Raw genomic sequence first — 27,596 nt, 5'->3', positions numbered from 1 at the left:
AATGAGTAGCGTTTCGCTATAGGAGAAAACAAAACTGCAAGTGTGTAGTTTACATGAGTGGCGTTATAGCCAACATGCGCCAAGACCGGCGATAAGAACAAGATATCGCCAAATGCGATGAAAACATATTGTTCGAACAAGAAAAACCGTTAGTACGTAACAGTTACAAATAACAATAACAATACTTTCATAGATTTAAGAGAAAAATCTTTTTAAATATCAAAAGATAAAACCAGATTCTTTTAAAGTAAATGTTCGATGTTTTTCTTTCATAAACTAAAACATGCATAAAAAATTCAATACAGGGTATAATTTTTAAGTTACTTAAAAGTCTTAACAATTTACTGAAACATTCAACTTTATGTATCTAGTTGTAGTTTTTACTAGATATGACTTTTTCTCAGAAGGTAACTACCTACAGTAAAACAGAGAAATATTGTTACGGATTTTGTATTTAGTTAGCTATTTTTAGTAGAATTAGAATTTTTTTTAAATCTCCGTGCAGTGCAGCACGAGACATACACTGGTCAAATAAATTAAGAGAATTTTCATATTTGATCTACGATAACAATATATATGATCTCCAGAACTACTGCATAGATTTAAATAAAATTTGGTGTGAACATAGGTTGATATAATACAAACAAAATAAACATTCAAAAGTTATAACAGACACACGTGGGAGTCTGAAGGTCTGAAACAGCGGTTGCAGAAGACACAAAAGAAATGTGTTAATAGAGGGTATGATCTCCTCTTACAGCCATACAGGCCTCGCAGCGTGATGTCATACTGGAAATAAGGCAGTTTATCAGTGCATATGGCAATTGGTCCCACTCATTCAGCAACTCTGTTTTCAGTTCCTGGATGGTTCTCGGAGAAGTGCTGCGAGTTGCAATTGCCCTCCCCAGAGCGTTGCAGACATGCTCTATAGGGTTGAGGTCTTGAGACCTGGCTTGCCAATCCATCTGGCGAATATCCTCACTTTCGAGATATTCGTCGACCAAAAGAGCTCTATGTGGCCTCATATTATCGTCCTGTAAGATGAACTCGGGGCCCACTGCACCCCGGAAAAAGTGAACATAGGGCCCCAAGATCTCATCCCTATACCTCACACCTGTCACAGAACCTCTGTCAAAGACGTGGAGAAGTGTGCGGCCATCCAATATGTCGCCTGCCCTAACCATTACACCGCCACCGCCATAATTGTTAATTTCGCGGACATTGGAGGGTAGGTAGCGGGTCACTGGCTCTCTCCATATGAAAGTACGGCGAGAATCGGTGTTTAGGCTAAAACGACACTCGTCGGTGAACAGAACGGTCGCCCATTGCTCCGTACTCCAATCACTATGCTGCCTGCATCATGCTAATCGGACTCTCCTGTCCGTAGACGTGAGAGGGTCGCAAACAGCCGGTCTTCTGGCAAACAACCCTCTCTCATTCAGTCTTTTGGAAAACAGTCACCCTTGTTACACGGGTTCCTATGGCTGCATACAGGTCCCGAGAGAGCTGAGAAGCTGTAGCCCTTCTGTTACACCTCGCTAAAAATGGACAAATAGCGATCTTATCTGGCCGTTGTGGCTCTTGGACGACCTTGCCCAGGATTTCTTTCAATGGATCCAGTATCCTGGAACTGTTTCCATAGATTATACACGATGCTGGGCGTTGAATTAAACTCTCTGCATATCTGGACTTGCGACTGGCCTACCTCTAGCCTCCCCACGATTCGCCACCTCATTCTATGATCTGAGCGTTGATGGTTACTCATTTTTACTGTTCCGATGTGAATTTAACCGATTGCTGCAAGATAACACTAAGAAATTCGCCGAGGTATGTTAGCGAACTCAATTCATCTTACCATCCACGCGCTTATAAAACCTGTTTTCCTGCTGGTTCCGCCTACACACACGTGTACGCTTACTTATTTGCCTTACAAGATTTGCATTTTTATCTAGAAGCAGACTTGAATATTTTCTTTACATCTTTTGACATCAGGAATTCTGACTAACTCTGCAAGGTGTTCTTTTTAGAATCGCTTCCTGAAATGATCTCTTACGCTTTGAACATAACGTAATCTTTTCCTGAAATGGATTTCCATCAATAATATTCAAATCAATTGTTTTGAGGTTGATGGATTTCGTACATCATATAAGAAGTGAGCAGGTGTTAATGGATTTTTATATACATATGTTAATGGACGTTTGTTAATGATGTCTTCACAATCACATAAGTCTGCATCTCTTCGAAATTTAAACAAGATTTCCCAAGATTTCTTTTTAACAGATCTCTGATTATGCGAACCATTTGCTCCCATCATCCGCCGTACCACAGTGCACTTGAAAGATTAAAGTTTCACTTGATTTTCCTCATTCCTCATTGAGCTTGAACTGCTTTCCAGTTCAAACTCGCTAAGCTCCTACAAAATTAGTTTCGTTGTCGGTATGCATGATGGAAGTTCTACCTCTTCAAGCAAAAAATCGACGTAAGGCTTGCTTAAATGCTTCCGTTGATAAAGAACTAAATTAGCTCTAAATGCACAGCACCAAATACTGCGCACGTAAATAAAACTATCCAAGCTTTGATACCTTCTCGAAACAGAAAGTTTCAGCCAAATCTGTACTCGTTCCTTGAAAGACTGATACTCTGTTTAGTGGAGCTGGTTTTGTGACTATGGCTTCAACTGAATGTCTCTTGCAAAGTATGTAACAAGAAATAACTGCTCTAATTACTCTTCGACCACGAGGAATCCCAAATCATTCCCTTACGTGAGATAAAATTGTTTGGTCTCCAATATGATGTAAACCTTTGTGTATGTGTTCGATATAACTGATTATCAAGTGGTACAGTAAAACAATCCGGCATTTGAAACCATCACTATCTTCTCCAAGAATGAGTCGAGTCTTCGCCTTCAATAATCCATTTTCTTCATAAAACTTCATTGTTCCTTTGTATTTTCTCTTATTTTTAGTGCACCACTCACGCTGAATGATTTTGATGAGCACAACTTCAGTTTCACTAATTTCTTCGGCATTTAAACTCATTTCTTTATTATTAGAAATCCTGCAAAATCTTAAAATCCAGACAGTCATGCGCAATAATTTAGGATATTTAGGAAGTACAAGTTTGCGTTGTCTTGAATATTCGTTGCACAACCTTTCTTCTTTCAATCAGTGCTTCTTCTGGACAAGTGACCTGAGGATCTCTTCTCATGATGGGTAGTTATGTTCTATGATGCTGAAAGCAATTTGTTGTTTTTGAAGTCCAAGGAAAAATTGCATTTCCTTAAAAAGTTCAATCCGAGCATGCAAGGATCTGTAACATCTGCCGTATATGTCGTGTGATAGTAGGCGGCACTTCCAAACGTGATGTTCACGTTTACCTTCCCATCTATGTCGATTTTATCACCCGACGCAACCTGGAGAGTAACACAGGATGGCGTCTAAATGAATTTATCTTTAAAATGTTGAGCTAAATCTTTGTGAATTAAGATAACATTAACTCCTATGTCAATGATTATATTGCAAGAAACTCCATCGATACGACCATTGATGGATAGTCCATTAATTACTGCTGCCACTCACTGCAGAAATCTTGAGCGCTCTAAAACGGGGTTTTTCGCTATCGTTCAAACTCCGCTTTTGTTTCCTTCGTCGTTGCAGGGAAATGGTCTTATTTTCCGTATCCTGGGGTGTTCTGGCGTTCCTTCGTACGTGGCTTACAGCTTCGCAGTTCCAGCACTTTGGTTTCTTGTCATTCCTTTTTAATTTAATTTTCTGTTTAAATCGTCTATCTTATTTTCTGTACTCTGGGGTGTTCTGCAGTTCCTTCGTATGTGGCCTTCAAGACCGCAGTTCCAGCACTTTAGGATTGGTTTCGTTTCACTCCTGTTCGGTCTCAAGGCAAACTGGGCTTTTCAAATCGTCTGTTTTATTTTCCGTGCCTTGGGGTATTCTGCAATTCCGTCGTAGTTGGCCTTCAGTACCACATTTCCAACACATTAGAGCCAGTTTGTTTTCACTCAAACTCCGTATCAAAGCATTCACTAGTCAGGATAAATCATCTAAACGAGCCGTCAATTGATCCACTGGCTCACGGACTTGCACAGCTCTGACTGGGTAGCGATGCCTACGAGTTGCTTGCTGGGCTGCCTCGAATTTCACGGCGTACAACAGAGCGCTTTTATGTCTTTCACATCCGATATACGTAGAGCTTGCTGTATTTCCGAATCCCTAATTCAATGGATGAAGTACTGCAGAGACAGTATTTCCGTTGTTCCTCTTGGGGATTCCACAAAGGCGAGATGGAACAACCTTTCAACATCTGTGGTGAACTCCTGGAGTGTTTCCGTGGGCTTCTGTTGACGCGATTTTAATTGAAGTAACTGTAGTTACTGTAATCTTTCAAACATTTCTCCCCAAAGCACAGCTCTAATGCGCCGGATACAGCTTCGAAATCTAGCGTTTGGTTTTCTGGGAGAGTTATCGGGTACATTGTAGGAGCAGGAAGGTATCATAGCATTCATATTTAAATGGAGAAAGATTCGGGTCCGACCGCCCCACCCACCGTGGAGCCCAACAAGGGGACGAAGGTTCATACGCCAGGCCTAGCTGGACCTATACGCAAACTGGGTACTCCCGAGAGCTTGTCCCCAAGCCACTGACACAAGGACTAGTGGCCAGCCGATTGACACCCGTGAGGACAAGGTGCATCCCGTTCTAAAGCAGAGGCCAAACCAGTGTGTAGGGGACAGTACCTCGCCCTTCAACTACCAGGACCCTCCTTTCCAGTGACAGGGGTCTCCACGCACGGCAAACACGTGGGCAGTTTTCTCGCCACTCGAAGAACTAGGGACAAGGCTGTTCCAATTTCTTATGATGAGCCCGAACCTCGGAAGAGGAAACCACACGGGAGTACGAAAACGAGAAAAGTTGCAGTTTGGAGGAGAGGAGGCAGAAAGGAGGAGGGATCACTGGGGCTCCAGGATTGTGACACTCGATCACCGGGACGGTAATCCCCTGAAGGATCTTCACCTGCTATGCTTTAGCTGGGCATGTTGGAAGGGCCTTCACGCCTAGGATGGCCCTACCAGGAGCTATGCTCCCGACGTACTTCGCCTGTTCCGCCCAGTGACACCCCCCGCCACGTTGAGGCAGCATAGCAGGACTTTGGGGTGGGCTACTTTAACGGATTCTTGGCCAGTATGAACGGCTTTCATGTCTTTCCTTAACGAATTCTTGGCTCACTTGAACTGTTCTTGACCAGCATTCATCTTTTTTTTGACATGCTTTCATCACTTCTTTAAACGTAGCAAAGTAGTGTGAAACAGTCGGTTCACCGACAGGAAGCGCAACAAGCTTGCAGGCAGATCGCAGAGGCGCAGTAGATAAGAAGGAGTGTTTATTGATTCCTCATTTAGGGATAAGATGACGTCACAATTTGATAAGAGATTATCTTTGATTGATTTTCCAGAGGTTTTTGTTAATCGATGTTTAGCCTTTGTCATTTTCTTCGTATTCCAGCTATTTTACTACATAAAAGATGGTTATTTCCTAGGTACCCTTAACGGCGCTTATTTTTGGATTTAATGGCTGATTCAGAAGGCCTTAATTTTAGATGTAAATTAAAAAAATTTCCGTATATTTTAAACCTTATAATTTCCTATATAGTCAGAATTTTACTTTATTTCTTAAATCTTCTGTTCATAATACCAGATTTACATTACGTAATCTTAACTACATTACTCATTTTTAGTATTAAATATATTCTACCCAGAATTATTTTCATGCATTTTAACCAATACTCTTACCTTATTTGTTATATTTTAGGAGTGTAATTCCTAAATCACGCGTTTTTGTGTATTATATTATTCAATGTTAGATGTTTTTAACTTTTTTTGCTCTTTTTAACGTTAGTGATCTTCAAAATATTCTGTGTTTTAACTTATTCCTTATATTTTCTGATCACACACGTGACCTTTACTTAAGTTTAGGTGTAACATTTTTAGCTTGTTTTGTACATTTTTTAACCATCATAATATTTAATGCACTATAATTTTTAACCAGTTTATATTTTAGACTATATACATGACCTTAATTTCTTTCCTACATTTTAACCTTCGTAATTTCAGATTCATTCCTATATATTCTGACCATATACATGAGCTTTATTTAATTTAGATATAATTTTTAACTTGTTTCGCACATTTTAAACTTTCATAATTTTGTAAGTACACTAATTTTAAACTTCTTTCATACATTTTAACCTTCGCAATTCGCAACATACTCCTAATTTTAACTGAATTCCTATGTTTTCAGATAATATACCTGACTTTTATTTAATTTTAGGATGTAAATTTTAACTTCTTTTCACACATTTTAACGTTTTTAGTTTCCCACATACTCTGAATTTAACTAATTTGCTATATTTTCACACTATGTACATGACTTTCACTTAATTTTTGACTACTTTCATACGTTTTAACCTTCGTAATTTCAAACAGGCTCTTAAGTTTAGCTTTATTTCTCGATTTTCTTACCATATATATGACCTTTATTTAATTTTAGATGCTACTTTTAACTTGTTTCCTACATTTCAAATCTTCGTAATTTTTAAAGTACTCTAATTTTGAACTTATTACATTTTCCTATCATATACATGAACTTTAAATAATTTTAGATGTAATTTTAATACTTTTCTGACACTTTTTTTTCTTTCCAGGTTCCAGCATACTCTAAATTTTAACTTTTTTATAATTTTCGATTGTAATCACGCATTTGATCTTACTATTTCAGATAAATTTACATGTTTAAATATGTTAAACATAGAGATAGTTTACAATTAAGCATTTTATTTTACAACCGATATCTATTATTTATGTCCAATAGGTTGAATAGCCCCTACTTAGTCTATATGTTATAGTACTATTTTAATTTGGCAATTATACAATTTATCATTCTGTAGTATTCTAACCATGACTAATTCTACTATTCTACGTCATTATTAACCTCATTTTAATTTTCAAACTTTAATATTTCTTGCATATTCTGGTATTATCTTAAAGTTTTTACATCATTTATACCTGAATGCATGCTTTTAAGCTCTTCAGCGTCACCAATGTTCAGTTTTGAATCTCGATTCTCACTAATTTAGTTTGACAGATTCCGAATTTTTAGAATGAAATTTCGACTTTTATTCATAGTTTTTACAGAAATCTTTCTTATTATTTTGAACGGTGTGGTGTATTTAATTATGGCAAAGCACACTAGGGCTATCTGCCTAAATGGAGGGACGCCTTCGTGGAGGACTTTCTAAGGGCAACTGGCTCGTATACACATTACACATGGGGAAAACCACGAAACACCCATGCACCCAGCCCGTTCGCGGGATTCGACTATTTTAATTTATATTATTGACAAATACATTGATTATTTTCAAAAAACTTTACAAAAAAAAAAAAAAAAAAAAAATGTTTCCAATATTTCTTTTAACAATACTAATAAATTGTGCTATAAAAAGACGATTCAATTCCTATTATAACTTTAGACTCGATATGCAAAGAAAAAAGATACTATATATGGTAACCTAGCATCATATCACCCATATATTTCTAAAAATTTACATCAATTTCAGTAAGGCGAATTATCTTCAGAGCTTTCAAATACAGATATATTTCTAAAAGAAACTGCCTAATATGCCGCTCTTTTAATTTTAATCATTTAAATAAACCCAACACATTAATAAATTATTTGAACTTTCAATAAATTTTAGCATATCTTTAGAGTCATTTAATTTTTAAAATACCAAATATTGAGAATAATAAGAGTAAAACCATTACCATTTCAGAATTAAGAAGAGATTTTCTTTCAATAATGAGAGTGAAAATATACTGATCTTCATGCAAGATTTTTTATCATTCGATACCAAACATTTCAGTATTTCGTAGATTCATAGAACAAATGCCAATCTTTTTCAAAGGATTCACATTAATTAGGGAGTGCCATGAGAGTTTAACTGCAGGTGTTTCCTGAATGATACTAAAACTTTCAAATATTTTTAATCGTTCATGAAAATTTATGAATAATAACGATATGTCATAAAAGTTTTCAAACTAATGTGCTATGATACAGCTTCAAAAATATAAAAATATTTTTAAAATCTCAATCTGTAAAGTTATATCACTTCAGTAGAACTTGAAGACTAACCAGACTTATCACGATTTGATACATTTCTGATATGTTTTCCCGAAAATAGAAGTTTATATTCTCCATATGCAAACTATTACAATGAATCAATTACATTTTATACCACATTAATTAATATTTTTTTTTAACTATACAGAACTAATTTAAATACCATATTCGAAGATCAACATCCATAAATTTTACATAATTCTACAGTTACACAATGCAAACTAGAAGAAAAGCTGGAAAATCTATATTACATACACAACATAAACTAGAATACTCAAAGACCTACTTAAGGAATGCATCAAACTATCCAAAAATTCATCACATTTTATATAATTGTATGCATATTTCCTACATTAAACACAATTCACGTTTTTAGAAATGCAGCACCATGTTTTCTAAGATGATGCTAATATGTCCAAACTTATCAGAATGAATCATCTAAGGTAGGACGGGATAGTTTTATTATCTTAAATTGGTAAACAAGTGATTAGGGAAGTGAGGGCTTGTTAAACAAGGATATGTACATACCCTAGTAATGGTAGTTTAACAGACTCTCTCTTCCCTAATTATTTTACCACAAGCAACACTTCACAGTTCTGGAACTTTCTAAAAATACTCATGCAGCTGTTCTCAGTATCACAGGTCCTAATCAATAGTTACACTTCAAACTACTAAGAACATTAAACACAGCGCATCTAAAGAGCTAAGCTCTTATGGAGATCTCTCAATACTAAAAACTCACGCTGAACTAAACAACTATACAGAAACTGATCCTCTTCCCTGTCACAGTTACATATATGATCATTTACAGTTATTCATTTACAATACCTTACTACAGGTATACAGCGACCGGACCCAAATGTCGCCAAATTTGATGACGTTTGACAATTTCTTGCCAAAACCATGGACAGCTTGGCTATATAAGGTATAGCCAAGATTTCGTCCTTTCCTCAATGTTAAATAGACTTGCCCTGCACTTTTATTTTTCCTTCAAAGCATCTTGTCTATCAAGCATTTCTTGTTACATTACACAAATAATACCAAAATTTCACATATAATTTCATTAAAATGATTAACATATGTACAAAATTCGTAGCTATGTATACATATCTACCCCCTTACCCGGATTAAAAGTATATATCGTTGGTCATATTTATGCATTTCTAACTACAGAAATGTTTCTAAGTGAGGAAAAGGCTTTCGCACTTTCAAATAATAAAAAAAAAATTTTTTTTGATGAATATCGAAATCTAATGCAGTCTCCCGGTTTCTGCACTTATATTTGGTAAAGTTTTATTCTTGTCATGAAAAAATACAATTATAAGAAGTTTGACTCATGTAAGACAAAAATTGACAGGAATATTAATTTCAGAATTCACAATTTTTATGTCATTTTCAACTGGCCTTCAGAATTTGGCTTAATTAAGTTAAAATAACTCGAGGAAATAAGTTTAAAGGAAGTGCAGCAATTTACAAGATCATTCTGAATAATAAAAACATAGCCCAGATGGTATAGTGGTTACGGTCGCCTGAATGCGATTCCAAAGGGCGCGGGTTCGAATCCCAGAGAAGGCATGCATGTAAAATTGTCCCCTTCATAGGAGGTAACGGTGGCCGCCTATTAGGTGCCTCCATAATAAAATGGTCACCGCTTCTGGCTATAGTAGTGGCTATTGCAGTTATAGGCAAGTGTCCGCCATTTGTTTAAAAAAAAAAAATCCATGCTAAACTATATTTACTTTCTCTTAATTCAATTTATCGATTAGTTTAGAAGTTCTGATTTAAATTTTGAATTAGTGTTACACAGTCTGGGGGGGCTTCCATATTACCAGAAAAAGTAATATTAAAATTATATCAAAATAATGTAATAATTAAAAAATAAATTTAAAAAGCAATGTCCAAAATTTATGGATTTATTCTACATTTACAAAATCTTATAAAATTCCCTAACATTCGCAAAAAATAATTGCGATTATTAGGGCAGCAATAAAATTATTATCCTATTTCATTCCTACTCAAAACACGTGAATTATAATATTTAAAATGAAATTAACATTATTTTATATTATATCCGCTATTCTAAAGCTTTAATATCTTTATTTAAATAACCTGAATGTCATTAAGAATCAAACTTAAAAATTTTTAGAACATAAATTTAATAGCAATAACTTCTTAATTAATACTTAATGAAATCTCTAAATGCTACATGCTAAAGACAAAAATCCACTACTAATTTTAAATAAAAATTGCACTGTTTGTTTTTCATAAAATTCATATATTGTCTATTTTCAAGATACTGCATTCGTGGAATATAATACTTATTTCCTTAACTTTCATCAAAATCCTTCATACGTCATACCCACATTATATAAAATGAAACAACAAAGAAAACAAATTTAACATAAAATTTTATTATCTAACACTTTATACTAAACATCAAATGTATAGTGTTCCATCTACTCAAACTTACTTGGAATAAATACCTTCTACTAAATTTAGACTGGAATTTTTATAAAACTGATAAAGAAACAATTTCTAACATAGAATAATATCCTCAAAAGAAATATCCAGGTATATTTTACAGAAAACTAATACATATATCTATAAATATTTAAATGTTGAAGGCATTAAAAAACATAAACAGCAAGCTCAGAAAAATATTGTACTCCTCAACATTTCTTTTGTTGTCATATAAAAATTACCTTTAACATCTGAAGCTGAGCAAGTTTCATTTTGAAGTCCTGAACATTACACAAACAGGAAAAGCTCTTATTATGAAATGCACATATAGTACACAAAAATGAACATCACATCTAAATTCAAACAATACATTAAAAATTATATAAAATGCTGTTACATTAGGCGGAAATGTTTCTCAAGCAAGAAAACCTAGTCAATGTTCAGGAATAAAATGAGGTATTCAGTTGCACAGTGTTCAAATTCGCTTAATTTTACTTTTATTGTGAATAACTTCTTTAGACCACAATAAAAATATGGCTGAAAACAATGTATGATACATGAACTTATGGACAGAACTAATTACAGGCTACATGTTTATGCATATTTTTGTGTACAGGAAAAAATACAGAGGGAATATATGCTCCAAATAGCCTGAAAAAACCAAACATGGTAAAAACAATGAAATACTTTAACTGCATAATAAACAAATCATGTGTTAAATAGTATAAAAATGTCCAATAACAACAATTTAAAATAATTTTTATAATATATTCCTATATTATACTGGATAACATTATTTTTTTTATCCAAAATGGAAGGATATATGATAAGAATCGCTACATTTTTAACTACTTGTTGAAGGATGTCTGAAAGATGCATTATATGAAAATATTTTGACATTACATATTCATATATGCAATCTGAATGTTGAACACAGATTTTACAAATCCTTTATTTTTTAGTTATTTTTAAAATTTGTGTCACTTAACATAATAGAAGAATATTAATCAAACAGCATTACAGCATTAGAAACTATACATATTACACACTCCATAACTTGAATTCTTTGAGCTAAAGTACAGCTAGCAAATCTGACTCATCACATTTATTAGTATATAGCATAAAAGTTACTACAGACTAGCAAAACAAGAGTAATGTAATGTTCATACAGACACATTGCATTATATTTGACAAAATATATTCTAATAAATATATATTAATAACAAAACCTGGAATAATGATAATAAAAAAATAAAAGCATAAAAAATATTAAAAGGAAGACCACACATCATGAAGGAAGTTTAAAAATAATTTTAGATTTCTGCCATTTTTTTAAATCTCATGGCTTCTATCTTAAATTAATTTTTTCATCAAAAACATTATTCCAGAATATATTCAATGAAATAAGAAATAATTAAATAATAGATTCTATTGAAAGCAAATATTTTTGCAAAAACTGAAGTTATATTTAAACTCAGAGATAACAATGCATTAGTGTTTCCTAAGCCATGTAAAAATAACCGTAACAAACCAACTAAAGTTATAATAGAGAGAATGCAGCAGTTAAAATAAATGTTAAAAGCAATTAGCTTTAAAAAAACTGGTTAAAAGGATTATGAATTTCCACTATGATTTTTAATTTGTTCCTTAGGATAGCACTTGCATCTACATGTAATAAATGTTGGTGGAAACACTTTATGTTTCTTGTCCTTTTATAGCCTTTTTTTATTTTTGCTTAATATATTTGTGTTACAATCAAACCCCTAATTAAGGAACTTTCTATTTTATGAATTCCACTACTTAATGATGTTTTTTGCAGGATTCTGCCTGTGATGTGAATTTTCTTGTATATGAAACTCAATAGCAAAGTACACTTTCTCTTTAATGCAGTTTTTGAATGGATGATTTTTCGAGACTTTTCTTCTTCTTTAAAATTATTTATTCATTTGCTGTGACACTTGTGGGTGGTGCAGTTATAGTCCTAAAGAAAAGCAGGTGTCTATTTGTAGTCACATTCTATTCTACACGAGGAATGAATAGGGGAGAACGATTCTCCAATGAGAAAGCATTTGCCACTTTATTGTTAAAAATTTCCCAAAAAATGCTGTTTTGTAAACTAGCCTAAGGATAAGCAACAACTACATGGCATATTTATTTTTGCTTTTTGTGGTTTTATATTGCAAACCCTTTTTTATAGTTGTGTATTTAATGATAAAAATGTTGAAACAAATCCTTAAATTATATTTTATCATAACCTTGATTTTGCAAATTCCTCCATCTAGTGAAGTTCTTCATGGAATTTTGCATTTTCATTAAACAGAGGTTTGACTGTTCAAACTAAAGGCACAATGAAATAATACTGAAAAAGGAAGAAGATAAGAAAAACATTCTAGATAAATATATTTAAAAAATTTCCTCCAAAAACAGGGCTTAATATAATTTTTTTAAACAATAATTTGTGAGAAAAGATAGTAGAAATCTATACTGGCCTAAATGATAATGCAAATGCATCTCAATACACTACTGTAGAAGGCATACTAATAACAATGCAGTTAAATTCCAATAATCCAGCACACATGCATCTGATATCAGCATGATATGACACAGCTACTAGTGTGTCATTCAGAAATAACTTGCAGCATTCAGCATTTGCCTGGGGCCTACCATTAATATGGCCGATTGTTCTGCACCAAAATTCTACTGAAAAATGCAAAAATATTGATAGTGTTAAGCTTAACCATTCTGAACTGTTCAATTCTACCCAAAGTGTTCCTCTGAATAATTCTGTAATCACAAATTTTGAAAATAAAATCTGCTGAAAAGATAAAAGAAGCCAAAGAAAAGTCTGTAAAAAATGTCTGTGGCGTCAAAAGAAATGGTGAGTGATGAGAAGAAAACTTAACTAATATTATCTGGTATAAAGCTGCTGAAGCATTAATTACATTTGTGAACTTTAAAGAACATAATAACCACAAAGTAGTTGCAAAGTAATGAACCTTCATAGTCTTTTTAACAATGTGGACATTCAAATTCTGAAAAGTCTTCATACAGCCACACTGTGGTTGATTCCAAAATGTAAATTGATCAAAAATAATAAATTATGCATATATTATAGTTTACTTTTTAGTATATTTTCAATCATTAAACACAGTTAAAATTTTGTTTACAAAACCTTTTGCCACATTATCTTCTTAAGACCTATTATAACCTGGCATATGTTACAATTTAGAATTACTGAAATCCCAAACTTACTGGATTATTGAACTTTTACTGTATGCACTTCATCCATTTATTTACATGTTCACGTTTCTTTACTTAATATACTCAAATTATATTAACCCAAATTTTTTACACTAACTTATTTTTACTAAATTTCTATCTGAAAAACTTACATCAATATATTTTGTTTATAACATAAATTATTCCCAACCTCTGTCTTTTATATTTTAGAAAAATTCTGACCATATTATACACTACAGCACAAAATTACCTAATAAATATAGCACTATCACAGATAGGAAAATTCACTCTGTTGAGCACACCACCATACTAAATTATGTACATCTTATATTTCAGAAATGAGATTTCAACAAAAGAATAAAATGTTATTTACACGAGAGGAAACTTCTATCACCTCTCATACTTATCACAGAAAAGACTGCAGTGGAGTAACAGAACAACAGCTGTCATACAAGGTGAGGACAAAAACAACCCCTGGTTTTAGAAAGGGGAGCTCTTACAATAAAAGGACTATGCTGCCCAATTTTTTTTTGGCCATAGTTGCATAAGCTCAAAAAGTTTTGATGTTATTAATTTGCATCACAAACATTCAATGTGCACACCACCTATTACATGGAAAACATCCATTCAGTAATCCAATTCCACTCGCATGCTGTGAAACACAGCCAATGTGATAGAGTTGACAACAGTGCTGATGTAATTTTTAGGATCATTCAGTGTTATAGCCACACACATTTAGTCCTTCATAAATACCACACACACACACACACACACACACACACACAAAAACAAAACAAAACAAAAAAAACATGTCACCTGATTCACAACCTCCTCTGAGATGATTTAAGGATTCTAAATGGATTTGTATAGTGGAACAATGTTAAAATTTCATTGAATGTATGTTGCATATAAGTAACACTGTTTTTTTTTTTTTTTTTTTTTTTTTTTTTTCCCACAAACTGTAAGACACACATGCTTTCCTGCTATGGAGTGAACATCATTTTCACTGTCAGTGCCCTCTACTGCCTAGCGATTCTCAAAAGGGGGGATTTTTTTTTTAGTCAGCTGGTTTCAGTCTCCATAGCTTTTTATTTTACGACATTTTGAAATTAGGGACTGTTTTTATGCTCACCCTATTCATTCAATTACAATTTGCATTACTTCCAAAACATTCAGAGAAAAAAATGGTAGTTTGGAACAAAAAACTGGCTTTGAATGAATGGAAATTTTATGTAAAAATAAGTAACATAGAAACATCTACATCAGATAAAATTTTAAATTTTTAAATCATTCCATCCTAAAACAAAATAATAATAATAACAATAGAAATCAGTATATATATTTTTCTAACAGTAATTTTTTCCCATCAGTCAGTAAGACATCAATAACCACAAACTTTATTAACATTTGAAGACAAACACAAGAATCATTGGATTGCATGTAAAATGAAACAATTAAATAGTATGCAAATTTCTTATGATTTATGTTATCCTGCAGTAAATATTTATAAATCAGTGCACACTTAGCATAAGCAGCCAAAAAATGAATTATAGTGCAAAAAATGTAATACACAACTTAGTTGAACTTTTTCTTTAAAAAATAAATAAAAAAGTAATCACTTGGGTTTACAAAATACATCATAAAAGCATAATAATCCAATAAATAATGCCACATATAATAAAGTTTATTACCGTTCTTAAACACAAGCAATAAGAGTAAAAATTTTCCCTCAACAAAAATGAGTAACATAAGTTAATTATTTTCATATAACAATAAACATATAACAAATACATAGTGAATCTCTCCAACAAAATTTTACTTCTTATTTACTGAATTGTTTAATTTTTAGTGCCTTTTGAAATCTCTGCCCTTAAGTAAACAGAAACAAGAACAATCTTGAGTTGCGGTATTTTTCAAAATGTCAAAAAAAAAAAAAAAAAAAAAAAAAAAAAAAAAAAAGAGAGAGAGAGAGAGAGAGAAAAGAAAAAAACCTGCAAAAATTCTTCATCAAAATCTGACACTGCATTCAACACATCAATGATTAACATATCTAATTGGAATTAGGCAATGCAGCAGATTCAACACTTTTATTATTATACAATTTAAATAATTAACTATTTTTGCCATTAGAAAGCATTGTACAGACCATTTTACCATTTTAAAACATAAATATATAATATACTACGATTGCATAGCATGGAAAGAGTAGTAGTATACTATAGAGATTATACATAGAGACCTAAAATAAAGCTGGAACATACTATTACTGCCTTTTTACAATCATTCCCTCCTAATAAGCAAGAAGTGCCACATGAAAAAATGCATAATTCACAATTTACTAGATGTTAAGTATCACTAGCATGCAGCTGAAAAGTGTAGCAACATAACCCCATGTAACAGAGATGGAAACATGGAAATCAGTAAATGAATTATCAGCCTCCTAGTTGCCACAATTAAAAGGAACAGGGTTCCTCACTGAAAGTTAACTAGATTCCAGTTGTGCAGCTCATTACCACACTTCAAGGCAACATGCAAAGCCTTTAGAACAGAACACATAACAAAGACAATACGGAAAGACAACATGCATTCACAGATGTTTCAAAATGTGACCTACACATCAACCACCCACAGCAGTAGAGGTAGCATATCATCATAACCGAGTCAGGCCCATGTGTTCCAAGGCAACTGAAACATTACAAACTTATTGAATAGTATTCTCAATATGTTGCTGGAATCCATTAAAAAAAGATTTGGATGCTTAAATGCTGAAGTTAGTCACAGAATACAAACTCACAAGAGGATTCTGAGGAAGCTAGCTTCTGCATCCACTTATTACTGATCTTCAACGGCCTATAACATTTAAACTATGCATTTTATATTATATGTCCCCAGCCATTTTTTGCTTATCTTTTGTTACAGAATGCTCTGTTAGCACTTTGCAACTTTATTCTGGAGCACAATGTGCATTATAAAATTTTACACAAATAAATTAAAATGTCAAATACTTCAGCATCTATTTCAGCAGAACTGTAAAGCAGGAAAACTACCATCTTGACAGTTAAAAGGTTACATTTTAATCAATTAAAGAATTACTGATATGTTTACAGCATCACAAACAGACTATTAAAATATTCCAAACAAATCTGAAAGTAATAATTAATTTACTTCAAACAATCAATAATTTTAATATTTTTAAATAAAGAATCATTGTTTTATTTTCCCTTAAAGTTCCAATTTATGACCTTCATTTAAAAGTTAAATTTTAATAGATTAAATTTAAAAGCAAAATTCAATGCTTTAACATTCATAAAACCATCGAATTGTGCTTAGATTTAATTTAAAAGCACAATTCAATATTTATACATTTATAAACTATATCCAGAACAATCAGTTACAAAATGTCTGATTAATTATGTCTAATTTAAAATCAAAATATGACAAACTGTAATTTAAACTTTTCCCCCATACTTCATAATAGAACTCTAAACTATTTTAATACCTTTTTTCATTATTCTTCCTAAAATTAGAAATGCACATCAGTTATAGTTAAAGATTACAGGCTTTTTATTTACAAAAGTTCACTGAAATACCTCTGAAGTAAATTGTTTACACAATATATGAAACGTATAATTCGACTAATACAAACTCTTAAAAACTACCTTGATTTCTCCATATAGCTCTTTTTCTTTCCTTTCAAAAAATTAAATTAACAGTAAATTAGCTACTCAACAGAATAAGACTACTGCATATTAAAAAAAAAACTGCATCACTGAATAATTGATATTCAGTTACTTATTCCAATTTAATTTATTAACTAATTTTTGTTTGAGGGGATTTAGCATTTTATTACTTATATAAAAATAATTTTAAAAATATTTATTACTTCCAAATAAAATTTTCTGCAGCTGACTTTAAAGTTTTAACATGAGATAAATTATTAATTTAATTAATTTAGAAATAATACTTTTGTTTTTATTGCATCTTAATTCTTTAATACGATTTCTGACACTAAGTTTTATTACAAATTTAATTTATATAATCTAACACTAAACTTTCTCTAGGAAAGTAGTAACTAGAAGTACCAATGAATGCATACTTTAAAGCAAATCTGAACAATGCTTTTCTTAGCTATTGATATGATGTATAGAATAGTGCAAACATGAATGAAGTCAGCAAACTAGTACACAAAATACACTTGTAGGCAAAGAACTTCTTATGAACAGGATGTCAGGCACAAGGATTTATGCAGTGATACAATAAATTCCTCACAAAATTATTTCCCAGTATGTAGAAAACAAGACTGTTACTTTTTCTTGGGATCATCTGGATATAACTGCTTCAAAGGAACCAGACTAAGCAGCATGATATGGCGTTGATACATTTTACTGTTACGGAATAAAGAATCCGTACCATGCAGACGATCCAACACACCAAGAACACCAAAGTTCTGATTGAATCTGAAACAATCAATTTAATAAATTAAAAAAAGTATTATACAGATTAATAAGTAATTTGGTGAAAAACATAACTATTTTAATATTATTATTAGCACCTATAATTTATTTTCTAACTCTAAATTACAATTTATTTTTCTCTACATATACAGAAACAATGAATGTTTTAAAGAACTTGAATGCAGATCTGTAACTACCTACATGATCAAAAACCACCTACATCTGTAACTACCACATGATTACTGTACAAATACTTGCATAGTTAAGAAATCAAAAAATTATTTCAATTTTTAAATGTTTATGTAAAAATTAATAATTATTTTACCTGTCCCCTACTTTCAGAGTTCTTTCAGAAAATTACCTTAAAATAATCTATAAATAAGAATGCCAAGTTCTTTCAATTATAATGAGAAATCAAATCTGAACTATATTCTTTATCAAGATATTCAAGTCATTATAAAATAAAAATGAGACAAGAATCAAGAGAAAGACAATCACTTTTTTAGAATAATTTTTCAGAACTCAACATATTGATTAATACCTTCCTGACATTTTGCCAAAACAAGGCAAAATTTTTTCTGCATGAAAGTTATAAATTGTGACAAATTGCTTGCAAATATTTCTAGCCCAGCAGTTTCCAAGTTTTTTTTTTTTTCCCCTATCATGCACCCCTTTCACCACTGCTAGATGATGCTCCTTTCTTTCCCAAACTTAGAAAATATACATACATTTATTTAAATTTAGATTATTTTAAAATATGTTTTCTAAATTAAACAAGGAAAAGTATAGAAAATAATGATAAATACCTAAACTTGAATAAAGGTAGTTTATATATATATATATATATTGTTTCATGAGAATAAATTGAATTTAATTAAAAAATTAAATTTAAATACAAATTTAATTAAATATTCTTTGTGCCATTGCTGCAAGGAATGAAATTTAAATTTAAACAAATTAAAATTTTATATATAGTCATGAACTAAAACTAAATGCTTAACAGTTAAATCTGACTTACCACCTGAAACTATTAAATTCTTTCCTGGTTGAGAAACCCACTTTTAGCAGGATTCCATAAAATTATATCATTATTTATTTCAGGAAATTTATCACATGTTTTAGAATTAATGATTAAATATGAATACAACTACGGCACATATATATGTAAAATATAAACTATGAAAATAAATCTGATATGTAAAATATAAAAATAAATCTAATATGTAAAATCTAAAATAAAAAAATAGATCTCTAATAAATTACTAACTTGACTAGTAATGGCGCTTTAAATTTCTTTAGATTTTTATATGCCCCCTCCTCCTCGCATTTGCAGTGCATCAAAATTTCTCTCAACTGCATTAATTTTAGATCAATGCACTGATATAACTAATGCGGAACCTAAACCGAAACTTTAACATGACTAATTTAGAACTTGAATTCAAAATTTCAAGAATTGAAACCAAGGTTGCCATATTGAATAACTTTGGAATTTTGCTTCTACTGTTGTTAAGATACTATTTTGCTCACTGACACTTAGACATCTCTCTTAGCTTCGCTAGCTATTGCCCATTATTTAAAAAATATAATCTGTATAAAATTGTGGAGTGCATAGCGGTTCCACAATGATGACGTGCAATGAAAGAATTACTTTTCAAGGAGTAAAATTACATGTGGAATTTACGACTGCATCTGTCTTCAAGTGTTATCTTTCTAACTAGAAAGTAAAAGCTTCCCAAGTTGCATATATGTATGTAATAAAATGACTTGGAGTAAGCTGCAATGGACCGACAATCGTTCTCTGCAATATGACCTGGATAGACTTTATTGCATAGTTAGAAAGATGACACTCAAGCCCCGTTCACATGAAACCCTCTTTCGCACAGCTAGCATTTATATTAGGAACAAATGGGGATATGAAGTAGTTTCGCCTTCAGGACCGGTTCAGATGCACATCGTCTTTCATCCCTTAATCCATAAGCCACTGCGAGCAATGAATGACGTCACAAGCGCGAATCAGATTGGTGGATTTCTAATGTTTACTTACATCTTTTTTGACATTGTTTACTATGGCTATAGAATGCCATCGGAGTTTAAAATCTTTAATTAATTAAAATACACCTAAATTAATTTAAAATGCAATTTATATATGAGACCAAATGATTAAAAGAAGAAAAGAAACCACATGTGCTGCTGAGTGATTTTAAATAAAATGTTTTGTAGCTGCTAAAATTTCAAACTTTGCTTTTTGAAAAAATGAATAAAACAACAAATTAATAGCATTAATATTAATTATAAATGTTTTAATATTAATTATAAACGTTTTAGAAAATATATTATAATTAATTCATCTGTTAAAATTGCTTTGAACGTGTTTTACAAAGATTTTTAATAAAAGCTTGTAATTTGTGTTTATATTAACCAATTGAATGGCACTAGATTTTATTTTTTATATATGTAATGAAATTCAGCAATAAAATTTTTAAGAAATTTGAAATGATTAAATGACCATATAGACAGCTCATATTCTTTAAACTGCATTTTCTCAGTTTGCATTTTTTTGATAAATTCTTTTATTTAAAGTCCTAAAACGTATATAGATATGGCCTAAATTATTTAATATTTTTACCGCTTGATTAAAATTATATTGTTTATAGAAAGAAGAATCGGTTTTGCAAATACTGAAAAGAAACATTTTTTGAAATGGAAATGTAATTGAGATGATATTTGTTTCAAAGTTTTTGCATAAAAATGTGTTTTTATTTTTTCTCAGAGACTAATTCATTAATTTCAAAATCGATCCTTAAAGTTATTAAGAACTTTCTAATAAATACAATAAGAAAACGGGGGGAAGATCATTGAAAATTGCGAGAAAAGAATGACATTTTTATTGTTAAACTTTTCCAAAAATTTAAATTTAAAAAAAATACTGGCAAAACTTTTTTTTTAATTTAAAATTATTTTGTCTCATAAAATCATTTAATAAAATTTCATTAAACTAGATGAAAGTTATTTAAAAAAAATCATTTAAAAGGTACCAAGTTCCCTTGTCGAGTTTAAGCTGATATGTGCATCTTTAGTTTTAATTTGAACAGTTTTGGATGATATCGCGTTCTCAGATATCTACCAATGCCATTGTTTCGCTAACGGTCCAGCGAACAGTCATTAAGTGAACCGCACAATCACGCTGTGCAGTATGGGAAATCTACCCATCTGCCCTGCTCCCAAAAGGTAGGAACGAACGTTCTACCTCCAATTCAGAGAAGCAGTTAACGCTTGTTGCCGTGTGAACGGGACACATTGGAAGAACCAGTTTTCGCTACCGGTGAATCTGCTCTTGTGAATGGGGCTTCAGATGAGAGACTTGTAAACAGACGTGACCGAATTAAATACAATTTTTATTTCTGGGCATGAACTAAATATCGAAAATGTATTTATCATCACACATGATCATGGGCATAATATACATCCCATAATTTTATACAGAGTATCACATTTTAAATAACGAAGTAGTTAGCAGCAAGACAAAGCAAAGGGAGTGAGGTAACATTTTCACTGCAAGACAGCTGAAGCAAAAATGCACAATTATCTAATACAGAGGCTTACCAAGAAAAGGTTGTGATTTAGGTTAGAAAGGTTTCAGTTATCAACATTTTGAGTTCAAGTTCTGAATTAGCTATATCATCAACATTACACAAGCTATGTTACATAGAATGATTTAGAAATGACGCAGTCCAAAAAAGTTATCACTTCTTTTAAAATAGAGTAACAAAATACCCAAATTAAAAATGAGGAATTAAAAGTCTATTACTAAATTAAATTATAAAGCTGATTTACATATTTTTATCTTACATATGCATAAGATTGAGAATATGTAAATCAAAATTATAACCTAAATTTAGCAATAGCCCTACAATTCTTCATTTTAATTTGTGCATCTCCCTTTCTATTTTAAAAGTAGCAATTGTTTATAATAACTTTCTGGATTGGGACTTTTCAAAATTAATCCATTTCTAAATTAATGCTAATTTATATAATCCTGCAATGCAGATAGCTCTTATCCACACCAATTAAAGAACCTTTTAATTATTTTTATTGTTCATTGTCTGAAAATGTAAACTATACAAAAATGTAGGTTACATATAGCACTCATAATGATGTATGAATGAGAATGTGTATTGAGAATTAAGTGTCCAGCAATAAATCAAGTCTTTCTTCATGTCTGTCTGTGAATGTCATCTCATGTACCTAAAGGGCACGACTATCTGCTAGTCTCTCCTTCGTTTTATATAATATAAAAATTTATATCAAGTCTGAACATGAAGAAAAGTACTTCAAATAAAGAATTTTCTAATATAAATCAAAGCAAACCTGAAAAGTTAAACAACTTTTTAAAGACTCTGGAGTTTTAAATTTATTGTATTCCTAACAACTATCATTTGTGTATCTTAATTATCAAGCAGAACTTATCAAAAGTTTCATTCTGATAATCACACCCAAAAAAAATTTCTTCCTAGGGTTAACAGACAATATTTATTTCTGTTATAATAAAGCAATTTAAGTTGAAGAATTAATAATATTTACAAGTTATTTTAAAGGGCACTTTTAGTTATCATTCAAATTACACACAATTAGAAATGTCACTAGAAGATAGGATGAATCATCCTTTAATGTAATAATGGGAACTGCGCTAAATGCAGCAACATATATGAGGCATTCTTCAAAATCTAATATCTATGAGCATGCCTTAACATTTCTTGGAAGGTGTCCATTTATGCAGTAACTTTTAATGCATGTCATTTGTACAGTATATAATGGATGAGATCATCAAAATGAGATTTGTTTCAAACTAGGTAAAATCCAATCTGAAGATCTGCACATTAGTGGTTTTTGTGAGGAAGCCCCAATTTTCAGTTAGATTTCCATTGCATAATACTGAAAACGGCATACAGGAATGCAGCTGTAACTTAAAACACAATATACTAATACTTTAAATATTTCCACAACGGGTGGGAAACCATCAAATAAACACACCAGACTGAGAAACTGATGATGTACATAATGGAAAAAACACTGATACAATTCATGAGCTACTAATGCAAGATTGGCATTTCATCATCTGGATGATGATAGAAAAATTGGATATTCCTCTTAAGATCACTAGTGCCCTACTGTTGCCCAGAATTTGAGTAAATGCAAAATCTCCCCACCATCAACCAACCAAAGAGAAAACAACAGAAAATGAAATTGTGCGGCAATTCATCAGCATGCCAGATTACAATGTGCAATTTTTACATTCTATAGTACAAAGTTTCTAGTATAACAATTGTACAGTACAACAAAAGTTTTCAGTCCAAACAATAATTTTTTCCAGTACAATCTGGAAACTAAGCACCAAAGCATGGAGTGACACAGTCTCTCATCCTCAAAACTGAAACAGTTTAGTTCTCAGATGTGGAAGGTAAAGACAATGTTGATTACTTTCTTTGATGCATAATGGCCTAGCCCTTTAAGAATTTGTACTGGAAGGGTAAACAGAAGTTTTTAGTGTGAACTTCTCAGTTGGCTCTTAGATCATATTCGTTGTGTATGGCCACCATTTTTTAACAAAGATTTCAGTTTCTTTTGTTCATCAACACATACCTCATGTTGCAGCTCATGTGAAGCAGGTTCTAACTAAATGCAGCCTACTGAGTTCCCTCTCTGTATTCTCCAAATGGAGTCCCATCAAATTTACTTCCAAAAGTGAAATCTACTCTGAAAGGGTACAGATCTTCTGACATTTAACAGGCCCACCAGCAGCTGAGCTATAAAATCACTGAACACTTGTGGTTTGGTCCAAGGTTCGAATCCCATGAACATGTAGTTTCCCCATGTGTAACATATACATGAGCCAGTTTCCCTTAGAAAGTCCTTCACGAAGGCATCCCTTTTCTTATGCAGATAGCCCTCGAGGTTTTGTTGATCTAATGGGTTTTAAAACAGGGAACTATAGCCTATACAGATGGAGGATATTTCTCCAGATGTTTCCAACAGTTATGCAAACACTGTCATAAGTGTATTTTATTATAGGATGATGACCAATGATGTATGTATGCACAAATATTTTACACTGTCAGTCATCATTCACTGGACTTTTCAGTCACACTTTTTAGCTATGAAAAATTGTATTAAAGGTTAACACAAAACTACCATTTCTTTTCATATAAATGTTAAATAAATATTTTTAATTTTATCAGAATTGCAATTATTAATAAAAGCATCTCCAGGATGATAACAAATGCTACTTAAAAATCCTTAATATGCAACATGAAGTTATTTGTAAAAATTATTTTCATTCATGCAAAATAAAACTTAATATTTCAAATATGTAACAGAAAGAATTACTTTTAATACAATTACCAATAATTACTTTGAATATTCCAAAAAATACAGTACAAAGTCCAAGATGGGGACTCATTGGGACTTCAGCTATTCCAGATATTACATAATCGGTTTTAATCTACCAAGATGAAGAAATTATAAAATTAAAATATGAAGTAATGGTTTATGAAATAATGAAGCATTTATATGCTATATAATGCATTAAGCACTTAAGCATTTAAGGGTATCAAAATTTACAAAATATGCTCAATATTTATTTATTTGCTTTATTAAATATTAATTTCTTCCAAATTAAGTTGTTGTTTGCTTAATGTTTCATGGTAATATTTCTCTTTAGTTTTACAGATAGACAAAATTTCTTGTTCAGCTGCAAAGTTCAATGTTCAAGTCCTGTTATTGTTGTGTCAAGAATTCCCATAAATTGTCAATTGAAATTTTTCATTCTCAACAACCTGTCACTTTCTTCACTATTGGTAGCAATATTTCCTGGATTTAGAACCAATCATATTACAGATTCCACCGTCATTTCGTGATTTAGTCGATTGATGATTGTAGCACAGTCATCGCATCAAGAAACATGTGTTACATCATTTTCACTTATTAGCACTTCTCCGCATTTCTTCACAAGTTCCATTAATTGAAAAATGTTGCCTTTTGTTTGCAATATCCAGAAACCTTCAAATTTATGGTATTTATGGCTATATCATCATAACGCTTAGCTAGCTTCTGCTGTACACTATTGACAATGTATCATGAGATGGTGACTAGAGACATGTTGTTCACTAAATTTTCTCTTACTTCTATTATATCTTTCTTCTATTGCTATCTACTGAGGAAGTTAGGCTGGAATTATGAGCATTAGCTTCATTACTTATTATACTTACCTCTATTTCCCACATATGCTTGATGCTTATCTGAGTCATCAATAAATAAATTCACACCTATACTTACGACTTACCTGAACAACAAATCCGTTATTATTAATTCAAACAGCACAAAATGTTATCTTTTGGCCTATGACTATCAATTACAAAAACCTGTTATTTTGCACACAGAAAGAATTTTTTGTTAAATTTCTCCTTGTAAACATTTAATAGCATGTAATCATCGCCAAGTGTAATGTTAACATAAAAGGTTACCATGCTCTTTGGTATTCAATCCCTAACATTTTTTTTTAAATGTTTATACATCTCTGCATAAGTTATTTCTCAAGCTGCCATGCGGTGATGAAAGCAGAAAATAATAAAAAATTATTTGCCAGGTTGGTATCAGGGAAAAACTTAATTATTCAATTACTCTAAACTCGTTCCCATGTAAGATGATTCGGTTTGAGATGTATGCCAAGCAAAGATGCAGCTACAGAATTAAATTATTGACCATATAGATTTATGCTAATAAATGATTTTTTTCTTTGGCACAGAGGCATTTTATTTAGTGCCAAAGTGAAATTAATAATTAGGATTCTCCAAATGTTTTATTATGAACAAATACCAAATGCACATGCATAAAGCATACAAAAGAATTCTTAAAAAAAAAAAAGTTGCTGGTGGACCAGAGGTGTGGATTTTAGATCATTCTGGATAGTGGATGTCAGGATTTTGGACTTTGTACTGTAGTTTTTCTGCTTACAACAAATAAATAAAATGAAAATAAAACATTTTCGGACAGAAACATACCACAAATAAAAAATTTTGTTAAAATTTTAATACTATTAATTTGAGATAAACATATAAAATGCATACTTTAAATGATGAAAATCATGAGCTTCTGGAGATGGGAAGAAAGGAAAGTGGAAGCCAGAATGTGCATTTAAGGTTGACAAGATAGCAATAGCAAACCATAACCATGAGGTAGCAGTGTGGCTACCTAATACCAATGGCCCAAGTAATGGTGGCACTAAATTGGAAAAAATATGCTCTACAGGATGACAATAAATAGCTGTAATAGCAATAGGAGAAGTCCATTCATGGTGACGCTTGTGAATATACTTGTAAATTCGAGGATGATGTAAAAGTCTAGAGAAAAAGTTTCACAGTAAGTAAATTAAATTGTTATGACTAAGAATAAAAATGAACATCACATATTCATCTATCAAATTATACAATATTTTCCAGATGAAAATTACATAAAGACACCCATTAACAACTGGAATGACAATGTTGCAAGCTATCATTTTGTGATTGTGGATTGCACCATTAGGCCTTATTAACTTACGATTTTACATACCTATCTGCCAAGTAGCACCAATTTGAGAACAGAGGTTTTTCCTTGGGGATGAGCTGTGTGTGTTCCTTGACAGCATGTTGCCATTTTTATGACAGCGACCAAAAAGAGTATAGAGTGTGCATGAAATTACCATTGTTATATACTATCACACCTTTAATTTCCTTTAATGTAAAAAACATGTGAATGACTTGTTTTCCAGGTTCAGAAATGGCATCATATTAAATGAAGACTGCTAAAATTTGGATATCTAGTGATGAACAGAAACAAAAAATATTGAGAAACTGTAATGGGCTACTAATGAAGATACTGAAAGACCAAAGACTAAAGAAACTCTCTATCTGAGAATTTTTGAGGAAGAATAATATGGTGCTCTCACTCACAGTACTCACCAAATCCTTTTTTGCTCAGTGCAACATCTTTTTTAGCAGATAACAAAAGCTCTCAAAAGATAATTCAATAGGTAAAAGGCAATTCAGTGACACAGATGAGATGTTAAAAATTATGTTGCTTGCCTTTTAATATTCCATATTATGAGTTCCAGGACTTTTTCCATGTCTTGAGTAGTGGTTAAAACATTGGGAAAAATGCTTCTTTTCTTGAAGACTCCGAAGAAGCTAAAATACATAGGTGTGAGACACAACACAGTTGC

The 27,596-nt window shown here is 31.8% G+C and overlaps 1 protein-coding gene across 3 annotated transcripts in view; it reads right to left on the bottom strand.

Moving 5' to 3' along the window:
- Nucleotides 1–10,576: 10,576 nt before the first annotated feature.
- The window catches only part of LOC118201261 (fatty acid hydroxylase domain-containing protein 2), a 40,829-nt gene continuing 23,809 nt past the window's right edge, over nucleotides 10,577–27,596 (bottom strand). For all 3 annotated transcript variants that reach the window (XM_085816661.1, XM_085816662.1, XM_085816663.1), the window contains exons 6-7: nucleotides 26,464–26,736; nucleotides 10,577–18,343 (exon numbers count right to left, since the gene is read on the bottom strand). In XM_085816661.1, the coding sequence (XP_085672787.1) occupies nucleotides 18,190–18,343; nucleotides 26,464–26,736 (427 nt within the window). In that variant the 3' untranslated portion in view covers nucleotides 10,577–18,189. The remainder of the gene's footprint in view (nucleotides 18,344–26,463; nucleotides 26,737–27,596) is intronic.

This window comes from Stegodyphus dumicola, chromosome 5, assembly GCF_044657685.1.
Source record: "Stegodyphus dumicola isolate Sdum_Otavi_A_Nest chromosome 5, ASM4465768v1".
NCBI classification, from domain to species: domain Eukaryota; kingdom Metazoa; phylum Arthropoda; class Arachnida; order Araneae; family Eresidae; genus Stegodyphus; species Stegodyphus dumicola.
This window is presented reverse-complemented; position numbering and strand designations above follow the sequence as displayed.